This window comes from Phascolarctos cinereus, unplaced genomic scaffold (assembly GCF_003287225.1).
Source record: "Phascolarctos cinereus isolate Bilbo 61053 unplaced genomic scaffold, phaCin_HiC Scaffold_7;HRSCAF=346, whole genome shotgun sequence".
Taxonomy (NCBI): domain Eukaryota; kingdom Metazoa; phylum Chordata; class Mammalia; order Diprotodontia; family Phascolarctidae; genus Phascolarctos; species Phascolarctos cinereus.
Genome location: NW_027556180.1, coordinates 19,907,385 through 19,920,790, shown reverse-complemented (window position 1 = coordinate 19,920,790; position 13,406 = coordinate 19,907,385). Strand labels below are relative to the sequence as shown.

At 38.7% G+C, this 13,406-nt stretch overlaps 1 protein-coding gene across 1 annotated transcript in view; it reads right to left on the bottom strand.

The window, feature by feature from the left end:
• Window positions 1–13,406, bottom strand: part of SCHIP1 (schwannomin interacting protein 1) — a 652,642-nt gene extending 639,236 nt beyond the window's left edge. Inside the window, exon 1 of the mRNA XM_020988859.2 lies at window positions 12,885–13,406. Coding sequence (XP_020844518.1) covers window positions 12,885–12,947 — 63 coding nt within the window. The 5' untranslated portion in view covers window positions 12,948–13,406. The remainder of the gene's footprint in view (window positions 1–12,884) is intronic.

Below are 13,406 nucleotides of genomic sequence, written 5' to 3'. Positions count from 1 at the left end.
ATATACATATATGTATATGGACGTACAGTATACATACTTTACAGTGTGATAGTGTGTGCATATATATGTATGTATGTGTGTATATACACACATACATAAATATGTAATTTGATTCTTACAACAGTCATATGATATAGGTCATAGTCTTATCCTTATGTTCTAGTTAGAGAAAATGAGACTTTAAAAGATTAAATGAATTTATCAGGGTCAGTCAGCTAGTCCAAGTTCCTGAGGTGAGATCTGAACCCAAGTCTTCCTGAATGCAAGTCCAGAGTACCCTATTGCTTCTCATATAAAGGAGCTGGATGGTGTAATGGATAGAGCACTGGATTTGGAATCAGGAAGACCTGTGACTAACCCTGCCTCAGACATCTCCTTGTTGTGTGACCCTGGACAAGTCACTTAACTATTTGTAGTCTCAGTTTCTTCATTTGCATATCGGGGATAATGATAGTATCTACTTCACAGGTTTATGGTGAGGATCAAAAGAAACAATATATGTAAGGCACTTGGCAAACCTTAAAATGCTATATAAAAGTGAATTACTATTGTTAAAAACATGTTATTGAAATAGAGTTGCAAAAGAAAAGGATCCCCTTGGGACCACCCCAGTTCAAATCCCTATCATGAAGAGAGTCATAGAGCTTTCTCTGGTTTTATCCTATAAGACAGAGTAGATCAGGTTCAGCAAACACCTGTGGCCCCCAAAGAGTTGGCTTGGATTTTGTCAATAACAGCAAGGATCTGTCACAGGTATGCCATGGGGAAAGGAACATGGTCTCAGAAATTCGTGTTAGGCATGTAGCAACAGCTGTGCCTGCAGTGTTCCAATCATCCTCGCCCAAACACTCTCTGGGTGCTTGATGTGGCCATGCCCCTCAGGAGCTCTCCAACACGGACTCAGACATAGCACACAACCAAGAGAACCCACATGAGACAAGCTTTCGTGGCTGCCTTCTTTGGATGTGAGACCAACCACCAGAGTGCACAGATGGAGAGAGGCATATATACACATGGGGAAACCAAGCCACTGTGGCCCAGTGTAGGCACTTGTCATGTGAAATATGTAAAAGGAAGGTCTTGAACTTGATCCCTAGGTCCCTTCAAGCTTTCAATCCATCAGGGAGCCATACATAAGCATTAATTAAGCACCTACCACATGCCAGGCACTGCACGAAGCACTAGGAATACAAAGTGAGGCAAAGGACAGTCCTTACAGTCAAGGAGCTCATCGTCTAATGGGGGACAAAATGTGCAAACAACTACGTACAAAGAGGAGAAATTGGAGCTAATAAACAGAAGGAAGGGGGAATCCATGGGCTTATGACACTACGACCCTAGCTGGGAAGAAGAATTCTCTTAAACAATCATTGATGACTTCTCTTAAACAATCATTAATGACATCTCTTCCAGCATAAGAAAATAGTTACACCCCACCCCCCAAAGAGGGGCTACATTGGCGCTCTCCTGCCACCACTGCCCAGGAGACATCTGCCTTTGGTAGCAGTCACCCAATATGGATGTCCTCATCTCAGTACATAGACTTCCAAGGATAGAAAGCTCTAGGAAGAGCAGAATAAAGCTCTTGTCTATGTCAAGGGCATGGCTCAAGCATAGGACGAGCCATGCTTCAATTAACCACAGATAGGGACATTTTCACATCATGGAAAGAGAAATCTCTTCAAAGACATCACAAAGTCTCAATCAGTGGGTAACAAGGAAATCAATGTTTGATGTACATCTTTCATATCAGGCAGGGTAGTATGCTGGGAATTTGCGATAGGTAGGTAGATAGAGTTACAGATATAGATATCACTATTTAGCTAACTGTAACATAAAGCTATATGTAGCATACATACCAAGTTACAAAAACTATATGTAATTGTATAGTATATATGCTATATATACACACAACTATATATTACATAACCATACATAAATATATATAAACATGAAGTTATAGATAATGCATATACCAAGTTATATACATAAATGATATATAGTTGTATACTGTATGTATAACCGTATATAGTTATATATAACATAAAATTGTATATAACGTATATACAAGTTATATACATAGAAGTATATTTGCATACACACATGCATATGTGTATGCATATACGTATGTATGTGTGTGTATGTAGTAGATAATGAAAGCATGGGTTGATCAAACAGCTGAGCCATATCCTTAACCTAAACTATACATACATACATAAAATGTATATGTATGTATATATGTGCATTATGCAACTATATATACACATATATAAGTATGTGTATAAACACACAAATGCATATGACTAGATATATACTTGTATGTATATACATATACACATGCATATATACATTTATGCAGTACATATATACATATGTACACAAACATCCATGCATATATATTTTCATAACTGTTTCAGAATAATTGGTTGACTTTTTAATCTTCTGTATCTTATTTTACACATTTAAAATCATTTTTCCCAAGAAAGGATCTGTAAGTTTCACCAAACAATCAAAAGGGTCCATTGCAAGGATGTGCTAGCAATGTGCTCTCTGGAAAAATATATAAGATGACATATTTCTAAATTTTATCTGAATTCTTAACATTTTCTCCATCACTTCCCTCAAATCTAGACAATCAAGAAAACAATAAATGAAGCCCTAATTTGTAGCTGGCCAATATCTGAGGTGTGAAAATTTAACAATTGTCTCCCAGTTGGTTCAAGCTGACTGCAGCATGTTCCTAAGTCTGTGACATGCAAAAAAAAAAAAAGTTAAGAACCCTTGGGATCTACATATTTTAAAAATACAATTTAGTAATCTATTAGCTGCAAGATATGAGTAATCATATTTGTTGCAGGGTTTCAAAGACTTATAAAACTTAGGTACAATGTAGCATCTTGCTAATTCTCCTATTTGTTATCAGCAAGTAGTATCTGAGTTGGGAAACATACTCTGAAGCCCATTTTTACTTTGTCTCAGCTTCAGGTCATCCAGGTGTGGAAAGGAACTCCAGGTCTTAGGCTGTCCCAGGTAGCTCCAGGTCTTAGGCTACCCACTGTAACCCTCTTGTGTGTTTATCCATCCAGCTCCCTACCTTGTCTTACCCTTCACTGCAGCATTTCTGTCTCTAGCTCTGATAAATAGATCTTAATCTTATCTTTCCCTGACAAACTTTCTATTTGCTTCATTCTACATTCAGAGAAGTGAGCCCCTATTCCCACCTTTCTGGTTCCTTGTTTCTCTCTCCTTATATCCCTAAGTGAAGAGAATGCCCCTGACAGAAAACAAACAAACCAGGCTGACAACGTGTGGTTCTTCTGATCATTACTCCTCACCCTTTTGCAGGTGAAATAAAATGTATTTAATCCACCAGAGCAATGACAGGGCAAGTCACTCACTGTTCCTTGGACTCTTACTCTCACTTTATCATGAACAAATCACCTCCTTTTATGACCATCCTGGAATTCCAGAGGCAGGTTTGAGTGTTTTTGTTTTGTTTTCCAAATCTAGATTTGTAAATAGTTTCTGCCCTCCTTTATTCCTGTAAACCTTTAAAAGCAAATTTTGATCCCAGCCAAAAAGCAAATGATCTTAAATGATTTCATTGTGGGCTTTTCACAAAGGAAAACCCTGATTCCTGTGTAGACTTAGTAAACGCATACCACCTAAAGCAGCATACATTTTTAATATTTTCTAATTACATGGTGCCTATTGCAATGTTGAATACGTGTCCTCAAAGGTGCTAAAAAGAGATTAAGTCTATGAATTCTTCCTCTAGCCCTGAGGCTTCTTAGTTTTTTTTCAAACCTTACTCTGTCGCCAGATTTACAAATCTCAAATTGTCCCCTTTGTCCATTTCAGTTTGGGTGAAATAATCACCTGGGCCCAAACATCTAGGGGTTTTTTGTTACCATCCAAGACAGAACTAAGGAAAAGAATTCCAAAGTAGTTTTGATATATTTGAGAGAAAGTTGCCATAGTCAAGAAGTCCACTTGCATTGGTACCCTTTTGATTTGTGACCATGATGGAAACATTCTATTTGGCAGCATTTTCCACGTACACACACAGTGACAAAGGTAAAAGACATCTTGATGCTTCCCAATACGGAGCTCCAGCAACCAGAGAGTTATCCTGAAAATAACAGGCTTTCTAAGTCTAGGGGTTAATTTGTATTTAGGATATCAAAAGGAAAAAGGAAGGAGGGATGAGGGAAGATAGCCATTTTTTTATTTGTCTTATGTCCCTTTAGCATTAAACACTTCCTATGTTTGATTTATAATCTTTCTGGTCTGTCTATTACACTATGTTGTCAACACTGACCTCTCAGAAGAACAGCATGGCTTTAGGCCACGGTTCAGAATAGTCGAAGCATGGAAGATAGAGAAATACAGGGGATAAAAATCAAGCCCTCTGAACTTCATCCATTCATAGAACACTGATCCCACCAGGAGTTAGGGAATAGTTGTAGCTGCACAGAGATGTTTCTAAAGACCTCAAGGCTTTCTGTACAATGGGGTGGATAGCCCCCAGTGATGAAAGAATTGATGCTTTCCTTTCTGATCAATACCCATTACAAACAAAGAAGTGAGCTACACAAAACACTCTCATTTTCTGTCCTGCAAGAAGCCATGATTGTGGACAATCAAAAAATAGACCTAGAAGCTGGAGTTCAAATGAGGTATAGTACTTCTAGAAAGCCCTTCCATCTTAAAAGATTGAAGTATGATACAAGGGGAAGGTGAAAGGACTCTGGAATAAAATCCCACTGAGAGGGAGGAGGAGGGGCAGAAGGAGAGAGGGAGAGGGAGGGAAGAGGGAGGAAAGGGGAGAGGGGAAGGGAGGGGGAGAGGAGAGAGGGGAGGTGAGGAATAGAGATGGAGGAGAAAGATGGAGGGGGAAGAGGAGGGAATGGTGATGACCATCTGCTAAGCCATGGATGAGTTACAATCTGCCAATACGTGGAATAAAAGGACTAAGGAAATCTTGATCCTTCAAGTATTGAAGCAGTGAAATCTCTTCTGGCTGAATCTAATCAGGCTGATTTTTGTATTCACCTCAGACTGGAAATGTCTTCCAAAGTCTTTGAGACATTTATCCAAGAGATGTTACAGGCTGAGCAGGTTCATACTTGAAGTGTGAAGACATTAATGAAGACACAGGAGAGACACTGAATCATTTCAGCAGCATCTGCACCACCCTGTGGACTGACATTGCTGCTGCTGTGGCCACCAGGGTGGTGGCAGTGTCAGAGGAGTACAGAGGGCATATGTAAGAGATGTCATGAAGGCAAAATTGACAGAACTTGGTGACTGATTAGATGGAGGGCATGAGAGAGTGAGGAGATGAGGATGACACCTAGGTTCTGAGCCTGGGTAACTGTGAGGATTGGTGGTACCCTCAAGAGTAACAATAAAGTTAGCTAGAGAGAAGAGTTTTGGACATGATGAGTTTAAGATTCATCTGGTTTGAGATGTATATGCAGAAGCCAGACGGCAGAAAGTTAATTAAAAAAAAGTGAGAGTAGAATAAGTAGAGACGCTGATTAGCAAAAGGAAGAAGAGATATAGGATAGTAGCTAATAGGATAAGATGGATCAAGTGAGAATTTCTTAGGGATAAGGGAGACACGAGCATGTGGCGCATAGTAAGGAAGTGGCCAGTAGGAAGAGGAAGACTGAAGACTAATGAGAGAGTGGTGATGGCAGAGGGGGGAAATCTACTGAAAAGGATGAAATGGAATAACATCACCTGGGCGTGTAGAGGGATTTGCCTGGCAAGGGGAAGGGCCACCTCTTTGTATGAGATAGCAGTTAAAGCAGAGAAAATGGCAGAAGAGATTTGGGTGATACAAGATGAAGAGGAATGAAGAAGAGAGAACTCTTAGTGAATAGTCTCATTTTTAAAATGAAATATGAGGCAAGGTTCTCGGCCTAGAGAGTGGTGAGAGAGGGGGAGGTTAGAGGAGAGATGACAAGATTTGGAAAAGCCACTGTGGTGAATCCCCTCACTGGGATAGTGAGGTAATTAGGTAGGATAAAAGGATTGCTATGTCAGAGTGAGGGCCTACTTGACATTATAACATTTATTAACATAAATTTGTAGTGGACCCATTCAGCATGGTATCATGATTTTATCTAGATTTATTCAGCTGCTCCTGTGTAAGGACAAAGTCAGTAGATTATGGGTGTAATCCAAGACTGAAGTTTGTCAGGATAATATCTTTAATGGAATGAAGGGAAAAGAGACTGAATCAAAATGTGTTCCCGGTCTTACATCCACTAGGTCACACTGTCTTCTGTACAGCCTATTAAGATTCATCTTAGACAAACAGAAGGTAAAAACATTACTTTATCTGAATACTAAGGAAGTACACTGTATCATGACTTAACTTCTTTAAGCAGAAAGCTGAAGGGGGAGCTAGAACATCTTTCCAAAAACTCCAAAATTCTAGTGGACTCTACGATTTTCAAAAGCAAGACCATGCAGTTTGATCTTGCTATCTACCCCTGGTGCCCATCTAGCACCTTGGACAGAGTTGATTTTAATAAATGTTTGTTGAACTGGATTTGCATCTGAAGACACCGTATACTTTGCTCTATTTTTCCATGCTAATTTTTTTTTTGTTAAAGATTCAGAAATAGCAAGATGTTTCAAGGATAAAAATGAAGTAAAAGGCAATATTAAGATGTACGGAAATTCAAAGTACACACTTAGTTGGTGAATTGATCAGGGTAGGGGACACTTCAAGTGAAGAAGGCGCATTAATTGGTGCCCATTAGCAGTTCTGTCATTTAGGTTGTCAGAGAGAAAATTCCTTAGGGGCACTGAGAGATTAAAGTATCTTACCCATGGTCACACAGCCAATATATGTTAGAAGCAGACTTTGAATCCAGGTTTTTCTGAAACCCAGGCTAGCCCTCTATTTACAATGTCATGCTGCTCTCATCTTTAGCAGTATCAGACTTAAATATATAAAGCTTGTGTGTGTGTGTGTGTGTGTGTGTGTGTGTATGTGTGATTGAGTGAATGTGATTATGAGTATGAGAGGGAAAGAAGTTGACCTGTGATTTGATTGATACAGGGCTAAAGAAACTTTCTCCACTACTGCCAATCTGTAAGTGCTGTCACTTACAGTCTTAGAGGATTCTCTAGAGAAATGAATGGTTAAGTGACTTGCCCAAGGTCACACTGCCAGTGTGCATTAGAGGTGAGATTTTGGAACCCGTATTTTCAAGAATGTAAGACCGACTCTCTATCCCCTATACCACACAGTCGAGTATGGTCCTGTCCAAACGTGGAAAACTCAAGAGGCTGTCAAAACCATTAGTACATTAGTTTTGTTTCAAGTAACATGAATAAACAACTCCTTCACTTATTTTCTAACCAATGCTGCTGCTTTTATCTGTCTTAATAAGGCCATTAAAATGATGTTGTCAAAGTCTTCATGTTTCCTTAATTCCTTATTTATTCTGCTTATGAGAAGTACCCTGATATTTGCATTACCTCAGGCCCTCTTCCAACCTGCATTGCCACTTTGGGATGTTTTGCATGACCATAAACAGTGCTCTGAACTCAGGTGAAACCCATATGTCACTTCACAGCCAGGCTGGCCTATCTACAAATGGGCAGGCCTATGGACAAAAAGGAAGGCCTCTTTCTAAACAGCCAGCTTTCCACAATTAACAAGTGCATCTGTGGAGTCATTAGTTCTACTTTCATAGGCCTGTTCTCTTGGAGCAAGCCAGAGTTGTTATGAGAGGAAGGGAAGTGCCAATCATCATTTGCAGGCCTTGAATTGCTTTGCATTTGTTTCATTCTATTTTGCCTTTCATAATAGTGGGATTTTTGAAGGATATAACTCTGGTACAACATCATCCTTTACAATCACCTAATTCTGTCACTGAGGAAGAAAATACTGTGGGTGCTGAAAAAGAGAGCTTTGAGCTATTTGGTGCCATGAAAAAAAAAAACAGGCACCAATCCAAGAGGCCTCAAAGCTAAAGTGGAATTGACAAAGTGCCAAAGATCTCCTTGGCATTAAGTTTTCACTTTTTTTTTCTTTTGAGTTAACAGCTTGTGAAAATAATAATGTGATAATACCACCTTATATTCCAAAGACCTCAAAGCACTTCTTTCTCAGTATGCCTTTGAGAATGATAAGGAGGCAATTGTGGTTGGTAAGGACAAGCAGGCAGGTCAGGTGGTTTGCTCAAAGTCAATGAGACCCACTAGAGTCAGGGTTCAGGACAAAACTTAAGCTCTGCTAACTTTTCTCTCCAGTCTTTTCCATAGCAAACAACATCAACTTGTTTGTAAGATCCTTACTTGATGTCAAATATATAAGTAAGCTATAAATAATCACCATACCCAGTAGTTCATGGGAACACTGATTTGGGGGGGAAGGCACATTGAAGGCCACATAGTCCAACCCCTTTCTTACACGATTGAGGAAACTGAGCTCAGAGGCCTTATTTGTTCAAGGTCACACAGGTAGAGAGTAGCAGTGATGGGACTGGAACCAAGGTCCTGTAAATCCAAATCTAATGTTCTTTCTATTGCATCATATGAGCTTCATATCAAGTCCCTCAGGAGGTATGCAGAGAGTTCATCATTGTCAGAATTTGAATTGACCTAAATTACTTACTTAGAAGGGAATGGTTATTTTCTTTACTTTGACCTACTATTCTTTCTTCCGAGTGAAATAATATAAATTTCTTTAGCCTTTTCTCATAGATTCTCTGTTTCTTGCTCACTCTACCACCAATGTTTAATCTTCTCTGTGCCTCCTTGCCAACTTTTCAGTCCTCAGAAACCAATACTCTGAAAATGTTCAATATTATTGAATATGAGCATAATTCCCTTAGAACCGTAAATTCTGTGCTCTCTTCTATGACTCTCAGTAGCCCTTTCATGCATTCTCTTCTCTTTCTTGATTCCCTTTCACTCTTTTCTCACTCCTTTCTTCTCTTTCTTTTCTATCTAACCAAAAGTGGTAAGTGGAGGATATGTTCAGAGCTGGGTAAAATCTCCTGCAACTCTGGGTTTTCTTCTTGTCTTTATTAAATCAGTCAAACACAAATTACCCCAAGTGATATCTTTCCCTCTCAGAGTCCACCATGAGCTTCAGAAAACCTCTTGTTAGAGAGTCACTTGTCATCTTTGCCCAGGGCCAAGCCACCTAGCGCTCTTCCTGTTTTTATCGCTTGCCAGACCTTGTCCGTAAGGAAGCATTTTGGGGGCCATTTAGTTGAGTCACTCTCTCAAAACAAGAATTCCTTCCACAGCATGCCAGACATGCAGATTTTCAAAGATTAGGAACTCACTACTTTTATAGCCCTATTTAATTAATTAATTAATTTATTCACTTATTTATGTATTTATTTATTTGTTCGTTTGCTCATTTATTTATGTATTTATTATTTATGTAGTTATTATTTATTTTCAATTCATGCAACAAGATAAGCATTTCCATAACAAAGTACGATTAAAAAAGAGGATTGCACATAGGAGTGGGATGGGAGTAGGTAACAAGAACATGGTAAAAAGAGAGGCTGAGACGGCCTGACTATTTCACTGCTGAACAATTTTAAGTATTAGTGGGTGTCCATTAATTAGAGAATGGCCAAATTTTTATGTATGAATGTAGTGAAACAAATGTGAATAAATCAGAGAAACTTGGGAAGACATGTATGAACTGTTGTGTAGTGAAGTAAGCAGAACCAAATTTACACAAAGGCCCAACAATGTAAAGGAAAAGAAGATCAAAAGACATCAGAACTCTGGTCAGTGACATTATGGTAAAATACCTCAGCAGATAGGTGGTAGACTACAGGTCCAGAACGGGGCACACTATATCATATATGGCATGTGTGTGCATATACGTGTAGATGTGTTTTATTTGACTATTTCATTGTTATGAGGAAAGGTTAAGTCTGATGGGGGCATCATTAGGAAGAGAAAGCAATAGAACAAAGAATCGATAAATCAAACATGTTAAATTAAGTAAAATGGAGAAGTTTGAGCAAATTTCTAAATCTTCTTTTTGTCCCAGTCTATGAAAATATGGCTACATGCTCACTAAGCCCCAGTCAGCCCTGATGCTATGATAATATGACCCGTGTCCTGTTTCTTAATGTCCACACACATACAGCACTGCCAGACAAGTTTGTTATTCACTCAAGTAAAATTAATACATTTTTGCAACACTCCCTGTCCCTAGACAGCCTAAACTCACCTCTCTTCCCATGACCTAACAACCTTTGGGTCTTACCTAGGCCACTTTTTCCTTTATATTACTCACTGGAACAGCACCTGGCAAGGAGTTTCCTAAGGGAAGGCGAAATTTGCAGTTGAGATCGTGTGTGTGTGTGTGTGTGTGTGTGTGTGTGTGTGTGTGTGTGTGTGTGTAAGTCCCTATGTAGAAGCTGGAGGGGAGGAAGAAGGGAAATGTTGCTTCAGGAGGACTAGTTTGTAATCTAAGGAATGGTCTCAAAATCAACATTCTCCTCTAAGGGTTGGATTGGCTGGCAGGGAGGGGTATGAAATTCAATCACAGAATTGTGTGTGATTGATAAGTCAGCTCCAGTCATGTTTAGCTATCAAGTATTGGAGCTTGGGGGTATGTTTTACAGGCATCTAATGAGGCCCCCAGAGTCTTTAGTTCACATGGGCAACAAAAGCCCTTTGGGGATTTGTGGGCCAAGGAAAAAAGCATGTTGAGAACATTTTTGCACTGGCAATTTAAAAAATGTCATTCAACTAAACTTAAGAACTTCCACAAACATCTGCTACCACCAGAATGCTAGAAAGGAGGGAGGTGAGTGGGAGGAGGGAGAGGCATGTTTATAGCTTCAGAGTCAAGTGGCTGTGAAGTGGACTGGGCAAAGCCAGGCACTTTCTACCATTCAGGTGACTTATGTGGTTTCATGGATGACTGAGAGGATATCACAAATGTTTGTGGTTTGCTCTGCAACAATCATTTCTGATCCAATAAATATGTAGAGAAGCACGTCGAAACTATGTGATACAAGCCAAACAGCTGTGGTTATAAATCCAGAGGCATTGTCAAAAGGGCAACACAAGCAGAATGTTAACCAAGGGAGAATGAATTACTGAATGAGGGGCAGCTGTCCCAGCCCATCCTTAATTAGAAAATAGATTTGAATTACCGCACAAAACTAGGATCCAGTTGATCACAGTATCACAGCCTAAAGAGCCAGGATGAATTATTCAAACTCCACTGGCAGCATTGAAAGGGCACAACTCCTCTCAAAAGAGCAATCAATACTTAAAACCCCCAGATACATGCCCCCTGGTGGTGCTAAAGGCACTATTCACTCACCTATAAAATCAGACTCATTTTAAAAGTTGGAAAGAAAGGAAACTAAAACTGCAGGTATCCTAGACTGCTCCACTATCTTTCTATACCATTGACCTATTCTAGGTTACCCACAAAGTAAACATTCAGGTATTTTCTGGGAGACCAAACTAATAAAAGTGTGCCTGTTCTGTTTGAGAAATGAAATTTAGACTCCTTCCCTGAAACCCAATACCACATACAACATCAATGCAGAAATGCCATTTTCAGAACGTGGTATTCCCAGTTACTCAATCTAACATGAGCAAGCCTTTTGGAGCTGCTTATACCTATGAGGATTACGCGTAATTAAGTTGTGGGACTTGTCTAAGAAATTTGTATTTTACATGCCTTTTTTCCCCTTTGAAATAGAAAACAAATAGAGGGGGTAGAATTTCACATAACAAGACTATCAAAAACGAGATTTCTCACAATTGCTCTTAAAAGAAAAGGTTTAGAATAAATGCATTTCTCTGACTATCCCACAGTACAAGTTTATTTTTAAAAATAAGCAATTTTAAGATTATATGTGTGTGTGTGTGTGTGTACACACACACACACACATATATATATATATATATATATATACATACATATATATATATTTAAGATTATATATTTTTACACTTTGGGCTCTACTTATTTAAAATTATGTAATTTCATGAACATTATCAAAATAGTTGAACTTGCTAGCTATCCAAAATTCTTTCTTTTTTATTGCTCCCTCTCTCTGCTTTATCTCTCTCTCTTTTCCCTCACTCCTCTTTCTCTTTGCATTTCCCTCTTCTTCCCTCTCCCTCTCTGATTATAACATCTGAATTATATTATTAAGGCATTATTATGGAAAGATCAGATGACTCTCTCCAATCTTGAAAAAAAAATTCTTTTTTCTGGTTGTAACAATTTAACTAGCATACTTTTAATTAAGTAAATACTTCCTAATGAAGGATGAAGGTATACTTGGTGTTACAAAAGACAGAGACCAAGGGGTTCATGTCAATCACTTTACAAGAAGATATCACCGCATTTTTAACTAGCAGAAATATTTTTAGCTACACGTTGCCAATTTTTTCCAAAGAAAATTTTTAAAATTGGAAAGATAACCCACATGATTCCAGATAGAGTTATTTGCTCTGTTTCAGTGTTCCGATGAGTATCCTGAATTCTAAGGAATATATACCTAACAGACTAAACTTACTCTCATCACTTACTTGTTGAAGTATTGACATGACCAATAAATGTAAATCCAAAAATGACAATTAACCTTGGGTGGATTATTCAATTTGAAAGAAAATCACACTTCTAAAATTAGTGACCAATAATTTTCATAAAAAAATAGTGTTGTAAGTCATGCAATTTACCCACACTGCTTACATAAAAACATTAAATTATTTTGGGAGTGAAGGGAAGACCTACCATACTACGGTTGCCTTCGATTTGACCTCATCTAGAGTATGGCCTTATGTTTTATCAGTAGCATGTCCAAATACGGTTCATGTAAGATGGGAAAATATTTTGGAGCACTTACATTGTCAGATTTTTTGTCCTGGCCAGACTCCCATAAGAGTTGTTGCTGTCCTGAGCTCTCCATCGTGCTGAAGAGAGTAAACCTTGCCCATTTGAAAGGAAAGAGTTGTTTATTTGGATGGCAGGAGAGAGAGATCCATGAAGTATTGTTCTAGAAAGTGAACTTGTCTGAAGAATATCTCTAACATACACTACAAAGAAAGTGCTGCTGCCTTCGGTTATCCAACACAGCTCTTAAGCAGCCCAAAGTGAGACTGAACAGCAGAAATCTTCAAACACCAACTGAAAAAGTGGTGAGCTCTTTGCAAGCTGGGTTTAGGCTGAATTTCATCAGTTCTCTTCAGACTGAAACATACGCAACAGAGAATCCAGGATTTCAGACAACTACTTGATCCTAATTCAGAGGCCAGGCTCCCTTCAGTCCAGAGTCGCTAATGCTTTTCATCCTGTCAGATGCTTTTACTTCTAAAATAAATAAATAAATAAGTAAATGAAATGAGACCTAGGACTCCATTGCTGCAAC